Source organism: Trichomycterus rosablanca, chromosome 2 (assembly GCF_030014385.1).
Source record: "Trichomycterus rosablanca isolate fTriRos1 chromosome 2, fTriRos1.hap1, whole genome shotgun sequence".
Taxonomy (NCBI): Eukaryota; Metazoa; Chordata; class Actinopteri; order Siluriformes; family Trichomycteridae; genus Trichomycterus; species Trichomycterus rosablanca.
The window spans coordinates 32,477,349-32,499,104 of NC_085989.1; the positions used below are offsets into that span (position 1 = coordinate 32,477,349).

The window sequence follows — 21,756 nt, forward strand, 5'->3', positions numbered from 1 at the left end:
GTCTCAGATGCTGAGATACCTTTGACTGATGAGTTCATGTACAGGTTTACCTTTTACTTTTAATTGTAGGGATTGTGGCATAGGTAACAAGAATGTAAGCAAAAAAAAACATAATATAACCTATCTTTCTCTCTCTGTTTGTGTGTAGTTGATAACACGCAACCCTGTCGCGCCCACAGCGCCCACTCTCGGCCCGGGCGGCCCACCATGGCCCGGGTATGAAGGGCTACCATGTGAGTCGCAGCCTATCGCAGCACTCATCCGGGCCATGTCACTGCATGCCCGAGGACTGCGATACCACCCAGGACTACCTGCGCCATACCGACCACCCATACTACCCACCCGGTGGTCCGCCTGAGCCCCTGGCACTGCCACCGTCTGGAGGAGGAACATTCCCACGCTCACATGCCCCTCAGCAGCAGTCCTACGACTGTGAGGAATGCCTGTCATCAGCCGGACACGGGCACGGATATGGGCACCCAAAGATGCACCGCATCCCTCCTAACTTGTTGGATCAGTTTGAAAAGCAGCTGCCCATGCACCCAGATGGCTTCCATACACTGCAGTACCAGCAATCGACCAGCAGCGAGCAGCGCAGCGAGAGTCCAAGCCGCATCCGCCACTTGGTAAACTCGGTTCAGCGTCTCTTTGCCAAGTCCCATTCCTTAGAGGCTCCATCTAAGCGTGAGTTTAATGGATGCAGAGACCGCGACAGAGAGCGTGGACAACGTGGTGAGAATGGCACAGGGCACCAGCATCCAGGTACACATCAGTCACGCTCAACACGCCGCAGTAAGAGCCGTGAGCGCAGCAAGAGTGGGGACTCGCGCCACGATTCGAGACACCACTCACGACACAGGAGCAGGACAGCTGGCTGGTGGAGCTCTGACGACAACCTGGACAGCGACAGTAGTTTTCTGGTGCATGGAGGCAGAGGAACAGGGCGAGGATTGCCACCAAGTCATGAGATGCTTGACTCAGCCATTCAGGAACTGACCCTAAAGAAGAGCAAGAGCTCCACTGCAGGAGAGTGCGTGGCCTGTAGCACCCTAGCCAGAGCAGGAGACATTGGCCACTCTCTAAAAAGGAACACCTGGTCAGCCATGACGGTCAGCCAAGCCAGAGAAGCATATCCTGCCACACGAGGAGGAGGAGGATCAAGCTATGATAAGGCACTGGTGCCTCTGGATAACAAGCTAAAAGAGCGCAACCTCCACTACCTACAGGTATGTGTGGTTTTGTGTGCTTATGTGTTTGCAAGTAAGAGAAACATTTTAAACCCTTTAAAATCTTTAAAGTCTTTAGTATTTTACAAAGAGTTGCTGTCTTCTTATCTTTATCCCTCTTTAGCTTGGTTAGATCTTGTAGCTGATGTTTTTTTTTTTTTTTTTTTTTTTTTGGCTGTTTGGCTTTTTTTACCCTTTTCTTCCAATCTAGTTATTCTTTTCAATTCCCTATTACAATTTCTCTGCCACTTGCACCAGCTTCCATACTGACAGAGGAGAGCTAAAATAGAAGAATAGAATGCCTTTATTTGTCATAAATCCATATACAGGTGTACAGTACAACAAAATTCTTTCTTTGTATATCCCAGCTTGTTTGGAAGCCGAGGTCAGAATGCAGGGTCAGCCATTGTACGGCGCCCCTGGAGCTAAGAGGGTTAAGGGCCTTGCTCAAGGCCCCAACAGTGGCTGCAAGGCAGAGCTGGGATTTGAACTCTCAACCATTCAGTTGATAGGCCCACTGGGACTGAGTTACCAGGGCCCCAAGTCAGGGGAGGGCCCTTGAGGAGTCTGGAATTTTATTTTCCTTTAAATATTAATATCATTTAAAGATCACAATAAATGTTGCTAACTAATGTAAATGTAATGTTTTGGGTAAATAAATCAGTTGATTGATGGATTGAATTGTGTGTCCTAACCTACATATAGTGTCTGAAGACAGGCACCCGCACCCCTTGCACGAAATGGTTTAGTCCGCCTTCACCGGGCTAGGCGCATTTAACTTAGCGTTCATTCTGCTGAAGCGGCAGTGCGCGCTGTATCCGTGCTATGGGAGATGATGCCCAATAAATCTAAATCCGGTTTTCAGAAAAGAAAAGAGAGGCAGGGAGGGGGTAAAAAAAGAAATGTGGGAAAGCAACTGCTAACGAACTTCTTTCCCAAGAAAGGTGAGCCCAAATGTGAAAGCAAATAGCCCACATTAAATGAACTTCTGTGGTTATAAAACGCTTCAATACCACCGCGATTGTCAGTGCCAAAATCTGCATAACACAAAATTAGAAATAACATGATGCCTTATCTGTAATCTGAGGTAAACTCAGAGAGAGAGACTGGGGTGAGGGGGGCCCATGGGCACTGCTTGTGCATAGGGCCCAGAATTTGGTGCTACGCCCCTGGCTCCGTGCATTGCCATGCACCAGCAGCAGACCAGAAATGACCCCTCAACCTGTGCGTTGTAGCAGCATCTTTACATCACCCCAAATTATAAGATTCCTTTATTGATCCCCATGGGGGAAATTCGAGAATATTCTCACAGTGGGCTGTACTGCATATGGAGAAACACGCTATGCTCTGTGTGCATCCTCCACTACTCATTCCGTCTCCTCAACAAGACAGCAGAGGTCATATTTGCAGAAACAAAGACCAGTGTTTTAGTGTTAACTGTCCTTCTTCAGACATGGCCAGATGAGGCCAGGCCTGTTTCACTGGGGAGATTCAAAATAATCAGCTTTGTCAACTGAGTGCCCTACAGCTGTTTACTTTTATTTGTTGAGCATGCTATTGGCAACCATGTTTAAAATATCGTCAAAGCAGTGTTTTACTTAGTACTCCTAAAGGAATAGAAACATTTCTTGTTAGCAGGACAGTTTAAGGACATAGGTTTGATTCCTGAGACCAGTTACATTATGTGAAATAGTCCCTGTATCTGCATATGTTTTCTTAAAAATCCTCTGGTTTCCTCACACACAATGACTAGAATAAAAGTGTTAAAAACTGATTAATGACAGAATAAACAAAGTGCATTCTCAAATCTTATTTCTTAAGTAAGCCACATATTTTGTGTAAAATTAACTGAACTGAAATTGAAAACAATTCTATCAATTTTCCAGTCATAATTGATCATGTCTTTAGTTTTTATTACTGACTGTAGTCATGACAGTGCAGCCAGCTCATCTCAAAATGTTTCACTAATTATGTTAAACACACATGCCATTACCAGCCTTTTTCACAGACTTTCAGATTCACATCCCTGACACTCAGTGACTGACTGACAGCTCATCACCACGTTTTAGAAATGACATGGTAATTTTATTCATTATTAGTTATAATTCAGAGGGATCAGACTTGTCTGTTGAAGTCCCATATGACAAACTGCTGTGACAAATGAAAAATGTAATAATTCTACAAAACAATTAAAGCACCCATACTACCTATGTTAACCTTTAATGCACACTCATTGGCCCATAGAGATGCACTTTGTATGTATTGTTATTAACTAGGCACAATAAGATAGCTGACTAGATATGGTTAGGTTAATGGAAAGTCTTTAGATTTGCACTGAAAAGGTACAATAGCTACCTTGAATAGCTGCACTAAGAATAGCCACCAATAAAACTCCTTAGCCAACAGTATCCTGTGGCAAGAAACTGACACTAAAGTATTACTATTTGTATTAACCATTAAGTATACACACATTGGCAAAATATGCTATAGTGTTGTACCTAATACAATCACATCAGCACCACATAGTACATTTCTAAATGATTTAAAGGTTAATGAGTACACAAATTACAATCACCTGATCATTACTGCATTTCAATATATCTGATAAACCTGTACTTAATTAGTGCATGTGTGTACATTTTCTCCTTTACTACAGGGTGGGCCATTTATATGGATACACCTAAATAAAATGGGAATGGTTGGTGATATTAACTTCCTGTTTATACATTAGTATATGGGAGGGGGAAAACTTTTCAAGATGGGTGGTGACCATGGCGGCCATTTTGAAGTCGGCCATTTTGGATCCAACTTTAGTTTTTTCAATGGGAAGAGGGTCATGTGACACATCAAACTTATTGAGAATTTCACAAGAAAAACAATGGTGTGCGTAACAATGGTTTTAACGTAACTTTATTCTTTCATAAGTTATTTACAAGTTTCTGACCACTTATAAAATGTTTTCAAAGTGCTGCCCATTGTGTTGGATTGTCAATGCAACCCTCTTCTCCCACTCTTCACACACTGATAGCAACACCGCAGAAGAAATGCTAGCACAGGCTTCCAGTATCCGTAGTTTCAGGTGCTGCACATCTCATATCTTCACAGCATAGACAATTGCCTTCAGATGACCCCAAAGATAAAAGTCTAAGGGGGTCAGATCGGGAGACCTTGGGGGCCATTCAACTGGCCCACGACGACCAATCCACTTTCCAGGAAACTGTTCATCTAGGAATGCTCGGACCTGACACCCATAATGTGGTGGTGCACCATGTTCGACTGATGCCACTCTCCAGTGACATGCGGCGAGTGCTACGCTGTGGGCTCTTGCTGAATGAAGCTAGGACAGCCACTGATGTTTCGTCGTCCACATTTTGGCAAATCCAACACTGAACCAGTTTCACGAAACTTGGCAAGCAGTTTGCTAACTGTAGCATGGGAGATGGGTGGTCTCGTAGGGTGTCTTGCATTGAAATCTGCTGCAATGACCCGGGTACTGCGTTCACCAGACATCAACACAATTTCTATCCGCTCCTCACGTGTTAACCTCTGCGTGTCAATGGCTGTAAACAAAGAGAAGCTTGTAAATAACTCATGAAAGAATAAAGTTACGTTAAAACCATTGTTACGTAGCACACCATTGTTGTTCTTGTGAAATTCTCAGTAAGTTTGATGTGTCACATGACCCTCTTCCCATTGAAAAAACTAAAGTTGGATCCAAAATGGCCGACTTCAAAATGGCCGCCATGGTCACCACCCATCTTGAAAAGTTTTCCCCCTCCCATATACTAATGTGCCACAAACAGGAAGTTAATATCACCAACCATTCCCATTTTATTTAGGTGTATCCATATAAATGGCCCACCCTTATCTGCAGACATACTAAAATAATACAGAGAAAAAAAATATCACCAACATGGTTATCACCATAACCACATTGGCGATAAGAGCTTTATATATATATATATATATATATATATATATATATATATATATATATACAGCTATATATATGCATTTTCTCCCTTTTTAGCGCGTCCAATTGCCCGATTACCTCATGCTTCCTCTCCTGGTAGGCAGAGCTGAGATTCAATACGATGTATTCAAGATCCCATCTCTGGTTCCAGCGTATGTTTTTACCGCTGCGCCGCCTGAGCGGCAGCGATAACAGCTTTAACTCTTTTGGAAAGGCTTTCCACAGAGATTTTGCAAATTTTATTTCAACCCAACGTGTTTAATGAGATTAACAATGCAATGCAACACAAACAATGCATCAAAATGAAACACAAAACAAAATTTACTTAATTAATAAAAATGGTGGAAATCTGGTCCCACTGTGGTTTACAAAGTAATGTAAAGCCTCCACAAGAGAAGTTTATTTTGTGTTAATTCCTGTTAAAATGTGTAGATCAGCGCCCTTGGGTGCAGCGGGATATTCCGCTAGCACACCAGCGCCAAGATTCTGAAATTCCTCGGTTCGAAATAATATACACATAATATACCGTATATTTATTTATTATTATTTTTCTCATGATCCAAAAACCCTGGTTTAAAGAACACCAGCATGAAGCAAAACAAATTAATTGCCTTCTCAATCATTAGATTTAAACATAAGTAACCCTGTGTAAAAAAAAATCATACAGCACACATTGTATAGTAGTTATCAACTCCTTTATTTCACCATAAACCATTCAGGGCTTGAATGTCAGGTTCCAGGAAGGATTGTTCTAAGAGTAAATGGTGTCCTACTGGCTTTTTAATGTTAATACATCATGATGGGTTTCAATTATTTTGTTTTGTCACACCACTTATCCCACAGAGTCTACAATTATGCCAGTATCTATTTGTAGAGTTCACATATGTTGCTAGTGAGTTATTTTATCTTATTACAACCCAAACTTATGAGCATACACTTAGCCATAAACACAATTATGTATAATCACAGCAGCATGGATGCCTTGACAATAAGTTAATCTGGGAATTGTACATCGCTTCTCACTCTCACAACCTCCAACCTCATTACTGACAGAGGCAAAGCATTTCTACAGAAACAGCAGGAGGCTAAGGCTGACTTCACCTCTCTATCAGTGAGCTACAGTTGAGCTCCTAATTCAGTGCTTAAAGCTACAATAAACATAATTATCTACACCAATGGTTTTTGTGCTTGTGTAAAGGTAAACTCATTCATCAATTTGTTCTGTTTAGATATTTTCAACTCTCTATCAGAAATGCATTTACAGTAGAACCTCTATTTAATGGACTACAAGGGGGGTGCACTGGTCTATAAAATGCGACTGTCTGAAACAGCAAGGTTTTTTTCAGGATGTGTGAAAATATACGAAAACACAGCACTAAGGTCCACGAAAGTGCTAAACATGCACTTATGATCAACAGTAAAACGAACAACCTAAATAGATGTATATTACAAATATGTAATGTAAAACCTGTAAATCTTCTTCTTCCTCAGCCTTTGTCCCGTTCGGTTGCGGGGTCGGCTCGTCTGGATCGCAGTCGCCATTTTTCTCGGTCATGAGCTTGGTCTGGGTGGAGTCGTGCAGCGGCGAGGTCAATGTGCAGCGTGTCTGTCCAGCGCTGCTTTGGGCGGCCTTTTGGGCGCTTTCCGGGCACTTCAAGGCTGCAGCCGATGTGTGCAAGAGAAACGGCATCTGAACGAAGTACGTGGCCGTACCATCGGAGGCGTGCTTCACGCATCTTCTCTGTGATGTGAACGATGCCGTAACGCCGGCGAATGTCGTCGTTTCGGACGTGGTCGAAGCGCGTGTTGCCGCTAATCCAGCGCAGCATCTTTGTCTCCATGACGGCGAGGCGGCACTCGATCTCCTTAGTGGTGGGCCAGCACTCTGAGCCGTAGAGAGCGACTGGGCGGATGACTGCGCGGTAGATCTTTGACTTTAGGCGATCCTTCATGCGGTGGTCACAGAGCACCCCGGTAGTGGAGCGCCACTTCAGCCAAGCAGCATTGACCCGCGCGTTGGCTTCATGCTTCAGGCTACCATCAGCCGAGATCGACGAGCCAAGATATTTAAAGTGCTCTGTGCGGGTCAGATCAACACCGCTGACCTTGATTGTGCCGTATACGTTCACATCTGTTGTCAGGTACTCGGTCTTTTTGAGGTTCAGTCGGAGCCCGTTTTGTGCGAGGCGATCGTGCCAAGTCTGGACGAGCAGCTGCAGGTCGGTCTTGTCGTGGGTGGCGAGGAGCACATCATCTGCATAGAGCATAGTATAGGGCGGCGTTCGTTGGAGGTCACGAGTGATGGTGTCCATGACGAGTATGAACAGCAAGGGTGAGAGGGCAGAGCCTTGGTGCACGCCTACAGAGATGTGCAGTGGCTTTGACGTTCCGGCAGCGCTTCAAACTCGAGTCTTTGGGTCGCGGTAGAGGAGCTGGACCCAGGTGACGAGTTCCTCAGGCACTTGGTGCTGGCGCAGCGCATGCCAGATCAGTTTGTGTGGGACCCGGTCGAAAGCTTTCTCAAGGTCAAGGAATGCGACGTGAAGCGGCCTCTGCTTCTCGCGATGCTTCTCAATGAGCAGTCGGGCAGCATGGATCGCGTCGGTCGTTCCGCAGCCTTTCACAAAGCCAGCCTGGTTAACTGTCAGCTGGATGAGATCACGGATCCGCTTGTCAAGGATGCGCTCAAACACCTTCATGGTGTGTGAGAGGAGGCGAATCGGCCTGTAGTTGGCGCAATCAGCGGGGCAGCCTTTTCGCTTCCAGATGGGCACTGTCATGCTTTGCTGCCAGTCGGCAGGTATTTTCCGCTCCTCGACGATGCGGTTGAACAACTTGGCAAGCCAAGGGGCGGGGTTCCAACTCCTGGATTTCCAGAGCTCTGCCACGATGTCATCAGGTCCTGCTGCCCTGCCGGACTTCATCCGCTGGAGTGCTTCAGCGACTTCTTCAGCATTGATGGGCAGGACAGGGCCGGGAACGGGATGTAGCTGGGGGATTGGCGGGTGCGGGAACTCCTCGGTGAAGATCTTTTCGAAGTGCTGTCGCCATCGCTCCACAGCGGCCTTCTTGTTGACGATCAGCTTGCCGTTCTCATCATTAACACAGTGGAACTGTTCGATATCCTGTGTTTGCTGATGTCGGCGCTTGACGAGACGGAAGAGGTCGCGTTCGCCCTCTCGCGTGTCGAGCTTCTCATAGATCTCGGTATAGTGAGCGGCCTTCTTCTTGGCAACGGCTTTCTTTGCTGCCTTCCTGGCTTCGCAGTAGGCCATCCACTTCGCAGCAGTCCTGTCATTGAGGAAAGCATGGTAGGTCCACTTCTTCTCTCGGACCTTGGCCATTACATCCTCCGTCCACAGCCACGTATCACGTTTGATGAAGCGGGTGCCAGGCTTGGTGTTGCCGAGAGTAGCGCGTAAAGTTTGCAAGTATTGTTGTCAATGTGGCAGTTGTAGCCTAGTGGGTAAGGTACTGGTCCAGTAATCAGAAGGTTGCTGGTTCAAGTCTCACCACTGCCAGGCTGCCACTGTTGGGCCCTTGAGCAAGGCCCTAACCCTCAATTGCTTAGATTCTTTACTGACTCAACTGTAAGTCGCTTTGGATAAAAGTGTCTGCTAAATGTTGAAAATGTAATGTAATGAGGACTGTGCTACAAAATTGCAAACGTGGTTAATTTTGTAGCTGCTCAGATTCATGTACAAGGGATTTAAATATCATTTTTACATACTGAAATGACTTTACATGAAACAATATTAGTAGCAGTAATAAACTGCCTGTGAAAATGGCTTATTAGAGAAAATGCTGCACTTACACGTTCAGCATTTTTCTAACCCTGCTCTGTTTGTTTGTGGCAGGTTCCTTCAGATGAGTGGGGTGGAGGGGGCATGTTGGATAGTGGAGGAGAAATCCCATGCAGGCGTATGCGCAGTGGCAGCTACATTAAAGCCATGGGTGACGATGACAGCGCTGACTCAGACGGCAGTCCCAAAACCTCACCAAAACGCTCTCTTCTTGCTCAGAGAGAGGCCTTACGTCGCTCCATCAGCATGGACCAGCGCTCTTCGACCACAAAGTAAGTTACTTCTCTAATTCTTACTCTATTACAGGATGAACCCCAGTATTTTCCAGCTGAATCTCTATCCAGTGTGTCATTTATTACATTAAACTAATTTTATAGTAAAGAACAGGAAAGTACAATTGAGATGAACCCTGAATAGCAGTGAATAAATACAGAGAAACACACTGATAACACCATGGTATTTGTTTCACACTTGCTTGCTATCTAGCTTTTTTAGCACATCTGTTAATGTATAAATTACAAGAAATGTTAAAAATAGATAGCCTGACATGAAGCTTTAAACTACATGTGCGTTGCTACTCTAACCTCTTGGGTGGAATTGTGGCTCAGTGGGTAGCATTGTCGCCTCACAGCATAAAGGTCCTGGGTTCAATCCTCAGGTGGGGTGACCTGGGTCCTTTCTGTGTGGAGTTTGCATGTTCATAACAGAATGTTCTCCCTGTTTCTGTGTGGGTTTCCTTTGGGTGCTCTGGTTTTCCTCCCACAGTCCAAAGACATGCAAGTGAGGTGAATTGGAGATACAAAATTGTCCATGACTGTGTTTGACATTGAACTTGTGAACTGATGAATCTTGTGTTATGACTACCGTTCCTGTCATGAATGTAACCAAAGTATGTAAAACATGACGTTAAAATCCTAATAAATAAACACTAACCTCTTATAACGAATTTAAAAACAGTTGTCATATAAAATGCAAAAGATTCCCCCAGCCACTGGGAGATGAGTGAAACACTTAACGTGAGCAAGTGATTAACCAACCAAAATCAATGAACAGTAGTGTTGCATGCTATTAATAAATGAAGTGTTATTGAAGGCCTTTGTCTATAATGTCCAATAGAAAATGTCAATGTTATTCTTTTTCTGTCTTCAATACCTGCTTAATTGCTGAAATTATTCAAATCTGTTTAAACACATGAAAATGGTCCCCAACCAGTGGGTTATACACCGATCACCCATAACATTAAAACCACCTCCTTGTTTCTACACTCACTGTCCATTTTATCAGCTCCACTTACTATATAGAAGCACTTTGTAGTTCTACAATTACTGACTGTAGTCCATCTGTTTCTCTGCATGCTTTGTTAGCCCCCTTTCATGATGTTCTTTAATGGTCAGGACTCTCCCAGGACTACTACAGAGTAGGTATTATTTGGGTGGTGGATCATTCTCAGCACTGCAGTGACACTGACATGGTGGTGGTGTGTTAGTGTATGTTGTGCTGGTATAAGTGGATAAGACACAGCAGTGCTTATGGAGTTTTTAAACACCTCACTGTCACTGCTGGACTGAGAATAGTCCACCAACCTTAAATATCCAGCCAACAGCGCTCTGTGGGCAGCATCCTGTGACCACTGATGAAGGTCTAAAAGATGACCAACTCAAACAGCAGCAATAGATAAGCGATCGTCTCTGACTTTACATCTACAAGGTGGACCAACTAGGTAGGAGTGTCTAATAGAGTGGACAGTGAGTGGACACGGTATTTAAAAACTCCAGCAGCGCTGCTGTGTCTGATCCACTCATACCAGCACAACACACACTAGCACACCACCACCATGTCATTGTCACTGCAGTGCTGAGAATGATCCACCACCTAAATGATACCTGCTCTGTGGTGGTCCTGTGGGGGTCCTGACCATTGAAGAACAGGGTAAAAGCAGGCTAAAAAAAGTATGTAGAGAAACAGATGGACTACAGTCAGTAATTGTAGAACTACAAAGTGCATCTATATGGTAAGTGGAGCTGACAAAATGGACAGTGAGTGTAGAAACAAGGAGGTGGTTTTAATGTTATGGCTGATCAGTGTATGTACTGTGGGTTATTGGTTGCAGAATGAAACCCAGCACATCTTTAAAAATAAGTGAAAACAAAAGAAATGTAACCACAAGCCACAGCCTGAGGCAGAGAGAAATAAAAGGCGAACAAGTTTCTGAAGTAGGGATGCCACATACACCAGCTATTCAATACACCAGCGAGTGATAGTCCAAGCTCTAAGAAATAGAACAAAGCCAGGGAACTCATTAAAACAGCAGTTTTCAGAAAAGAGATCAAAAGAAGTTCGGCCAGTGTAATGATATACTACACTTATAACATGGCTACTTACTGCAATTGTCCATTAAGTAAAAGCTGAACTGTAAAATAGGTGCATAGAATGCATAACATATGTATTGAAAATTTGCCAATAGACCTTCATAACAAGTGGGTTAAGATGAAATAATAATGTTCATTTCTCAGTTTGTGGAAAGACAATTTTATTTTTATTGACTTGCTGACCACCGCCCCCATTGAGGAGGGTGAACTGACACACACCCCCTCCGACACATGTGCAGTAGCCAACTGCATCTTTACCTGCACGAGGCGAGTTTACATTTACATTTTACATTTTCGGCATTTAGCGGACACTTTCATCCAAAGCGACGTACAGTTGTGACAGTATACAATCTAAGCAATTGAGGGTTAAGGGCCTTGCTCAAGTGCCCAACAGTTGCAACCTGGCAGAGGTGAGGCTTGAACCGGCAACCTTCTGATTACTAGTCCAGTACCTTAACCACTAGGCTACAACTGCCTACAACTGAGTTCATATGCGGATCAGCTTTGTGCACGGAGCGACATACCCTGATCAAAGCATTATTCCTCAACTCTGTGTAGACGCCATCAATCAGCCTAATTTCCTCGGTTATGAGGTCTCTATCCGGCTTTTCCCTCCCTGTATGAACAACAGCCAAACGTTGTTCATATAGCTTTCCAGCCCAGCCGGATGGCAGAGCTGAGTTTTGAACCGACGAGTTCGAAATGTAATAATGTATGCATTGAAAAAAATTTTTTCCAATTGTTCCAATATGCAATTATTTGCCAATAGACTAGATAAAAGTGGGTTAAGATGAAACAATAATGTTCATTTCTCAGTTTGTCGAAAGACAATTTAATTTTTATTGACGTGTTTACTGCTTTTTACAGGTACTCATGCAGACAGTGTACAGATTCATACCCCAACAGCCGCTCTACACTGAAAGGACACCCTCGATCTCGTAGCTACACTCGCTCTCTGACCAGTTCACAGGTATCTATGACAAATAATACTGTTCCAGCCAGTTGTGTTTACCCAGGCCAAAGAATAACAAGTCTCATTACTGCAGACAGATTATTTACAGTACTTTTTACATAATGCGCAACTAGAAAAAATCTAATGCAAAGGTTAAGCCCTGATTCTCTGATGTTATTTTCCAGGACCTAGCTTTCTAGACATTCATTAACGATGAAAAGTATGACAAATGATCTCTGCTCCATCATTCTCTTTCCACAGGCTAGCATGTGAAAGCTATTAAAGTGTGCCTTGGTTTCTTATTTTAAATTCATAAAGCACCTCAAGAAAGACATGTTTCTACACCTACATCCCTTTGCTTTTCCTGAAACCATTTATTTTCAGCAATCGATGTCATATGATATTACTTTATATACACATTTCTGGAATACAGAGCCATTTGAAATTTGTGGTCACACTATTCTATTCCTGTACTATTCCAAAACCCTGGATCATCTGTGGTTTCTGAGAACAGTAGAAGGTCCTTGGCTTTCCATGAAACAAGGAGGCAGATTGCAACTGGGTACCAATTTAAATATACCACCTCCAGTGAATGAATAAATGATACTATTGTAGCGTCGGCGTCGAGGATGGGATAGGAAATTGCTCTTTTTGTGAACATGTGGACAAACACCCATGCACACACAGACATTCATATCACATTCACACAGCCACACAGCTGATGATGCATTTCTCAGCATAGTCAACCCATTTCCAGCGCTGATCAACACGGTGACGGTAGATCTTGATACCACAGCCGCAAGTCCTTCTGGGTAAAGCTCCGCCCCCCCCTTCTCGTCCACAGCAGCGGGTCGCTACAATACCACAGCCGCAAGTCCTTCTGGGTAAAGCTCCGCCCCCTCTCTGGTCCACAGCAGGGGGTCGCTACACTATTAATTAAATGTTAGCAAGTATTATTATTATTATTATTGTTAAATGGGGAACCAGTGACAATGAATATTTAGAAGATGGTTTTACCTAAAAACAGAAAACTTGAGAATGGGAATATAAAATGAAAAGAAATTATCTATTGACATAAAAGTTGATTTGTCAAACAGAAAACAGGACTAATCAATCCTACATACTAAATAGTGTGCTACATTAGATCATCATCAATGGCAAGGGTACCATTTTGAGTAGAATATACAGAATATTGTGTGCAAATTGTAGGCTGAAGAATTGTGTTTAGTTGTGTTAATTTCCACCAATGAGCCAAAACACAGGACTGGCTAATATACTGTCAAAACAGGTCTAACTCACCAAAACATGGACTCCTGTGGTATCTGGTACCAGGAGATTACCTGCAGGTCCTTCAACTTCTGTACGTTGCAAAATTAATTACCCACCCTACAATGTCTACAATGCTTACAATCCTGTGTTACAGGACCAGTTTACCTTCTTCTATTGCTCAGATGTCCAGTTCTGATGTCTGGTGCTTTTGATGGACAGAAATTGGCATGGGTAGTTATGCAGCACCATACACATCATAGCCTTTATATCCACTGGCATCAATGAGTCTTCACTGTCCAACAGTCTGTCTGTGGTTTATGGCTTGTCCTTCCTTAGACCAATCTCAGAGGTTACTCACCATGGCTGCATCTCAGCACCTCTTGCTGTTTCTGAGTTACTTTGGCCCTGTCATCTTGGCCCTTATCAGGGTAACTCAGGTCTAATGCTTATTCAAATCTGCTGCGTTCAGCATGTGTACTACCATAACTACCATCACCTCAACATTTAATATATGTGACATCCACAACTGTTGCAAAATAGGCATTGTGATGCAGATTCTGGGGGGTTGGTCCCAATGTTTTGACTCATAGGTGTATGTATCTTGTAGGACAGTCATAATACTTTATGGACTAGATTTTGCCAAAGTAAAATTGTGTGTGTGTGTGTGTGTGTGTGTGTGTGCATGAATGTGCATTTGCATGGAAATGCATATGATTAGTTATGTGTCATTAAAGTCAAGTACAAAGTAAACTCTGCTACATTTCATGGCTTCATACTTACATTCAGCTGGCAATTAGCCACCCACCTAAAATACATTCCAATTTAAGTAAAGACCTTCCCAAGTAAGCATTTAATTCCTGAATCAACACATATCTTTGAGTAACATAGTAACAAGAATTATAAATGGTGAATCAATCCCTTACAAATATTAGTTATAACTGTGTAATTTTTTGTAATGCATGACCTGGGCTTGAGTAATACAGATAAGAAGGGGGTGTTTTTTCAGTTCATGAGATCCAGCTCCAATGCTGGATATTAATTAGCATGTTACTTAGATGTTAGTGCTTAATAGAGTTATATAAAAATGTATGGGTCTCATTACTTCTGGTAAAAAGAAAAATATATTTTACAGTCATTGTAAGTAATTTTAACAGTTATTGTGTACTTTATTTCTTCTAAGGTGGTGCAGTTATCAACAGTTAAGAGCAAATACTTTGCAAAATATGTTGTTTTTAATTTCATTTTCTGTAATATGTTTTGGTTAGCTTTCTAAAATTGTTAAGTGCAAAACTGAAGTGTTAATCTGAAAGATCAAAGGTAATTGGAAGGGGGTAATTACTTTTTTTACAGCAACACTGTCTTTATGTATTGATAGTTGGGAGATACATTGAACCGTCAGTTCAACTCAGTGTGTGAAAACATGTTTGGAGAGACTGAGTCTCAGGCTGTGGAGGCTCTGGACCTGCCCGGCTGCTTCCGTACACGTAGCCACAGCTACGTCCGTGCCATCCAAGCCGGCTGCTCCCAAGACGATGACTGCTTGTCTGTGTTCTCCATGTCTGGCCCACAGGGGAGTGTAAAAGGAGGAGCAGGTGAGTGATATTTGTACAAGTGTGTTAGAACATGTGAAGAACACATGAAGGAGATATGTATAGTATGTCATTGCAATCTTGAGATTTCAATCATTTCTGTGACTCATTTTTTTGTGACTGAATAATTATTGCATGCTTGTTTTCCAAAACAAAAAAAACTACAATTTCTATTTCATTTTTTCTTAGTGATTATGCTTCAGTACAGCTGGTGACTTCCTACATGTACAGTTGCAATCAAAATTATTCAACCCCCCTTTCAAATTAGGTTTAATAGCAACATGTATACAATGCAATAAACTTAAACTAGTATGTAATAACAAGTAGTTTTTCTAAACTCAGCACAAAATGTCACTTTTAATGACTAATAAGTCATGACAATCAAAATGTTTTAACCCCTTTACAGGTAAATAGCTCAACATAACATTAGTTGTGGTTGAGATATGTATATTGTCCTTGTTTGATTGGTTTATTGCAAACAATTGAAAGTTTGTTCAATTTGCTAATAAACCTAATTTGTAATGGGGGTTAAATGATGTTTATTTCAGCTGTACATGGAACAGTGGTCTTTTACCAATGTGAGAAACCTTTTACTTACACTATTTGCTGAAAGAAAATTTGTCCAGAGAACTAAGGAAATGTTGTCACTGTCTATAGTCCAGCTTTATGTCACTATGGATTAAGCAAACAAACTTTAGTCAAGAACTAAGGTGCTAAGTTTGGATCAAGTGCTTCAGTCTCACATGGTAGCCTTTAAATCTATAGAAAAGTAAAGCATGTATGACTGGGGACATGGTCATCTGTGCTCCAGCAGCTTTTAATTTGTGGAATATCTCAAACTTTCTTTTTTATACATTTTAAAATTTGTATTATTTGTCAATGCAAAGGGCTGATTTCCTGCTGTGAAAGATTTTACTTGATTTATTTGTATGCTGATTATTTAACTTATAGTAGAAAAACATTGTGTTAAATTAGAAAAAAAAGCTAAACAGAATCATTTACTAGTGGTCTAGTATTTTGCCCCCGATGTATTGTGAAAAAAAAATGCCCACTTCTCAATTTATTTTATTTTTGCTGATTTCTCATCATTACACATTCCAAATCATCAAACTTCTTTTAATATTAGACATATTTTTTTAATGATAATTGCCAGACCTGCTGAATCTAAACATCACGTAATAAAACCTACAGGTCTTAATAAGCAGCACATGATGCCACGTTCTAAAGATGATTAAATACAGATTCAAAACAAAGTCATTAAAATCTGCTAGCTTGGAAAGCATTGCAAAGCCAAAAAATTTTTTACGGCTTTAGGACTTCAGTAAACCACAGTGATCTACAAATGGAGAAAACTTGAAACAGTGGTCAACCCTCCCTGATTGCAGTCGCACAACAAGTTGTTATGTTTAGAGGGGCATTAACTTTTTCACATACGTGATATGTTTTGAATATTTATATTTGTATCTATTTATCTATTTGTATCATTTTGTGTTTACCCGTGTTGTCTTTAACTTACATTAGCAAATTACCAAAAGTAGAAGAAATCAACTAATGGGCAAATGTTTTTCACAAGTAATGAATGTGTTTTAATTATTCAGTCAAAGAAAAAGCACAGTTGCAGAAGTAAATAAAATCCCTTACAAGCCATATGCATCTCTTCCAAGTGTATGCTGTGTAAACGGTTAGGACTAGGTTTAAATAGATTCCTTGGTTCTATCTTCCTCTTCTCATGCAGTAAAAGGGCTTACTCAAGTATCCTAATGAGTTTTTCGGATCTGTCACACAGTCACAGCAAAGGAAGCAGCTTAAGGCTTTGAATATCTAAATGCAGTGCACTCTCTTTACTTCTTGTGAATGAATTGGCTGATGTAAAGTGCTTTCTGTTCTGCATGCTCTTCTTCACTGGCCTGAAGCAAAAAGTCTCACATAAGCTTTATGAAAGCCCCTGTGAAGTGTCACATCCATCTCTACATTCACCAGACCTACAAATACATCCACACAAACTCACTGGCTAAAGTATAAACCAAATCTCTGGTAATAGGATTTTAAAGTCTTTGGATAATACACTGGATTCAGATATTAGAATTTATGCAATGGTTTATACCAAGTAGTAAACTAAGCAGCCTCACTGCCTAGAAACAAGAACACAATTAGTCAGCTATTAGAGTCATTTTTCTTTTATAAAATCAACAGTTTAAACAAAAGCCTACAAAATTCTTTATTTTTCAACTGAACAACTGAATAAAATTATATATATATATATTGCTTGTTTGTTATCTATTGTTTATTAGGATTAGGATACACAGTTCATCACTTCTCAAGGTTATATTGAACACAGTCATGGACAATTTTGTATGTCCAATTCACCTTACTTGCATATCTTTGGACTGTGAGGAGGAAACCGGATCACCCGGAGGAAACCCATGCAGACACGGGGAGAACATGCAAACTCCACACAGAAAGGACCCGGACCCACCTGGGGATCGAACCCAGGACCTTCTTGCTGTGAGGCAACAGTGCTACCCCTTATTGCTTGTTATTGGGCAGCTTAACACATTTGCAGAAAATAAATAACTTTCCTGGTCTGTACACCCAAGGTCAGTCGCACTAGTGCTTGTAACAGGAATGACAGAAATGCAGTCCTTGACAGCCAAAAAGCAGGGACATTTATATTTGTGGAATCTCTGATTGTAAGGCTACTGTGTGGAAGAACTGGTGGCTATGGCATTGTCAGGATTCCAACCCACGATATCACAACAACAAATTGAAAGCTGTACTGTTGTGCTATACAGAAGCCTAACACTGAAAGACTCTTTAGTTAAAGCTGCTTAATGTAAAAGTCAGAGTTCTAGTTGTGTAGTTATGATAATAAACACTGGTTTTAGCCTAGTAAACAGGTTCAGTCTATAAACGGCACTTATGTTAGGTGCAGATTTTTTAAAAATGATTAAGGATGCCTACTTTGTAGCAGGGTCAAAAGGTGCATGTGCCCCCCAAAATGAAGATTTATAACTCTATACTTAAATAACAACTATTTACCCATACATAATATTTCTGATCTTAAAACCTACTAGTATGTATGTGCTTAAGTGTGGTTACAATATGATTAAACCACTGGGAACTTAACAATGCTCCTTAATTTGCTTCAGCTGTGATGTGTTGTATAAGCAAGTTAAATTAAAGCAAAACAGACATTTAAAATATGTATATTCCTAACTTCATGATATTTCTCTAGTGTTCCCATATAGGAAAGGCCCTCCTCCACTTCCACCACGCATGTCCAAGCCTACAATCTCAGTAACAGCACAAAGCAGTACTGAATCCACTCAGGATGCCTACTTCCAAAACACCGGCCAGCCTGGGCTGACCCAGCCCAAACAGCATAGTAACTCTGTAGATCTGACCGAAAGTTCCAAAGGGGGTTACTACCCAAGTGGAGGGGTAGCACGCATCAGACAGAGCAGCAACTCCACAGAGAGTGTACCCCTTGATGGCAGAACCTTGAGGGACTCTGGATATCCAGGAGGTACTGGAGCGATGAGGCCAAAACACAGTGCTTCAGCCGATAACCTACTAGAAGGGACAAGGAGTACTAGGGAGCGCACTGGAGGCAGCCTGGGCAAATCTGCCTCTTTGCCTCAGACCAGCATGGCACTGAGCAAGACAGGCAAGGGCACTGATGATCAGAGGCTGGAAAGCAAAGGCCGTAAATGGAGACCATCTATAGCTGTGCAGGTGAGAAAGAAGAAAGGTGTCTTTTTTTCCATGGTTTATTAAATGGGGGATGTCCCCAGAAATAACCATTTTGTCTGAATGAAACCTCTAAATAAATACAAAGGTTATTTGTAGATTCAGTTGGCTATTTAAAACACAAATTGCTCTGTTTAGAATTCATAATTAGGATTGTTTAGGATTCTATTTATGCCCCAAGTCAATTAATTAGTAATGTTTGGACATTTCTGTCATATACTATTTATCAAACAGCATGTAAGAAGAGATAACAAGAGAGGCTCATTTGATCTTATTTGCCAACTTTGGAGGTGTACAATTTTACAACTATTGTTGTATATAGAACAAATCTGCCACTCTTATTTGAAATTTCCTGCAGTGTATCCCATAAATAATTTATCTCTGCAAAATGTCATTGTTTACTTTTATTCCCTGTAGCATTCTGTTAACAAATATAATAATACAGTGTAAACTTAGGCGTAGTTTAAATGGCTGGTTATGATCGTTGTTATGATTACATTCTAACAATAATTGGTGGGATTTTAGGAACAGCTGTTCTTGGAATAAGCTTCTGTTGTCATTTTAGGCAAATTATACCCATTATAAATGTACACACTGGATGGATATATGCTGTAGATTGGATTGATGTATACATTGGATGGTTGGATAGATGGTTTGGTGTGTGCCATTTTCTTGTACAAGTGCCTTTATTGTGCATATTGTATAAATGTGAATCTTTAAAAAAATGAACATAAACCTCAAAATTACTCTACAAGTTGGATGATCCATGTATAATTTGCCTAAAATGACAACAGAAGCTTATTCCAAGAACAGCTGTTCCTAAAATCCCACCAATTATTGTTAGAATGTAATCATAATAACGATCATAAACAGCCATTTAAACTACGCCTAAGTTTACACTGTATTATTGAATTTGTTAACAGAATGCTACAGGGAATAAAAGTAAACAATGACATTTTGCAGAGATGAATTATTTATGGGATACAGTGCAGGAAATTTCAAATAAGAGTGGCAGATTTGTTCTATATACAACAATAGTATAATTGTACACCTCCAAAGTTGGCAAATAAGATCAAATGAGCCTCTTCTTACATGCTGTTTGATCAATGGTATATGACAGAAATGTCCAAAAATCTATGTTATCGAAGAGCACCTATATATTAGGAAGGTTGAGTTAAGTCTAAGACAGTCAGCATCTTCTTTGGTCTTTAAGTCATTGTTGCTTTGAGGTGTGTTTGACTCATTATACTACTCCAATAAGAATTCTTGTCCACAAAGATCCAAAACAGAAGGTAAAACATTTGTTACTGCTATACATCTCAAAATGTATTGATAAACAGGCACTTTTTCCAGTTGTCTGCTTTGAAATGTATTAGGCTAGGCCAGGCATTTTACCCTGTTTACCTTCTTCTGAAGGGGCTTATATACTGCTACCTGTCCTTTGAGAGCACTGCTACATAGCCTTCTTGTGAATATAATTTTGCTGATTGTAGTCCCTAAATTTGTGCAGAAGTTTCTGTTCAGCTAGTCTTTTATGTATTGGTCTTCCAGTTGTGTTGGTCTGCCACTTCATGGTTAATATACAAATGACCAAGTATTGGTGGCAAATGGCAAAGTGTTTTAGAGTGCCATCCATTGCCCTATGTGAAATATTCAGTGATTTGTCATATGAGAAAGCCTCTCTGTGCCTGAAAGAACTATTTGGCTTCTGACACATTCACTTTATTTTTATTAAATTTTATTTATATAGTGCTTTTTACAATGGACATTGTCTCAAAGCAACGTTAACTTTATTACACATTTCCCACTGTCACAATGATTCCTGTTCTGTTGAAAACCTAAAGCATGACCATGTTCATAATAAGTAAACAAAATGCAAATGTATTAAGAGTAACATGTGTTTGATGAGTAGATCAAAGCTAGTCAAGTGTCATCCAAGCATGTGCTTTGATAAAAAGGATAAGACATTTTTTACAAAGAAATAGTCATGAAATATTTCATGAATGTGTTTATTCGCATTTCAATACTGCCAAATATCTAAAAAAAATTTAAAATCCAAGGTTCAACATTTTACTTGAATTCTTTTATTGTTTGTAATAAAAAAACATGTAATTTACTTTGAGAAAATAGCAAAATAGAAGCATTTTAATAGTGTTCTCGAACTGAGTTTATAACCAAGTTGAAAGCATATTTTAATTTGAATTTTAAACATATTAGCAATGGGTTTGACCAAAATAACTTATTAATTAGGAAGGACATTCAAAACCTCTGGCCATATACTGTAGTTATAAAAATTAGTTGAATTATATGTATATATGATAAGTGCAATTCTAACTGTAACTGTCCATTATTGTTAGAAGACTGCATTTTATATTCGCCTTTGTTGTGTACTTTATACTTGTTTGCTTTGGTCGATTTCATCATCTGCTTTATATGTATGTATTCTCTAGGTGGACAGCTCAGAGACTCTCTCAGATTCAGACACAGAGGGCAAAGCGCTGAGAGAGGTACACTCAATCGGAGTTCAAGTGGAGGATGATAAGAGGTATTGGCTCCCTCATTTTCCTGGCTTTTATTCTCTTTTCTTCCCCGTAAACATCTCCTTCACTCCTCCAGCATGTGACAGTAATCAGAGGTGACTGGAATGACAAGCTGACAAAGTTGTGTGGGGTGTGAATCTAAGTGTAGGCTGAACAGGAGGTGCAGGGGAAAGTGTTTATACATACGCACACACACAAAGTGTATGTGTTAGGAGCAGGGTGTGCTAAGAAGTTATAATTAGGCCTTACGTGATATGTCACATTGTGTGAAAAGTTGTAGTCATC

General features: G+C 40.9%; 1 protein-coding gene across 1 annotated transcript in view; it reads left to right on the forward strand.

Moving 5' to 3' along the window:
- The first annotated feature begins 218 nt into the window (after positions 1-218).
- Positions 219-21,756, forward strand: part of dlgap3 (discs, large (Drosophila) homolog-associated protein 3) — a 29,787-nt gene continuing 8,249 nt past the window's right edge. The window contains exons 1-6 of the mRNA XM_062990723.1: positions 219-1,226; positions 9,057-9,274; positions 12,239-12,341; positions 14,968-15,184; positions 18,417-18,916; positions 21,382-21,476. Of these exons, the coding sequence (XP_062846793.1) occupies positions 219-1,226; positions 9,057-9,274; positions 12,239-12,341; positions 14,968-15,184; positions 18,417-18,916; positions 21,382-21,476 (2,141 nt within the window). The remainder of the gene's footprint in view (positions 1,227-9,056; positions 9,275-12,238; positions 12,342-14,967; positions 15,185-18,416; positions 18,917-21,381; positions 21,477-21,756) is intronic.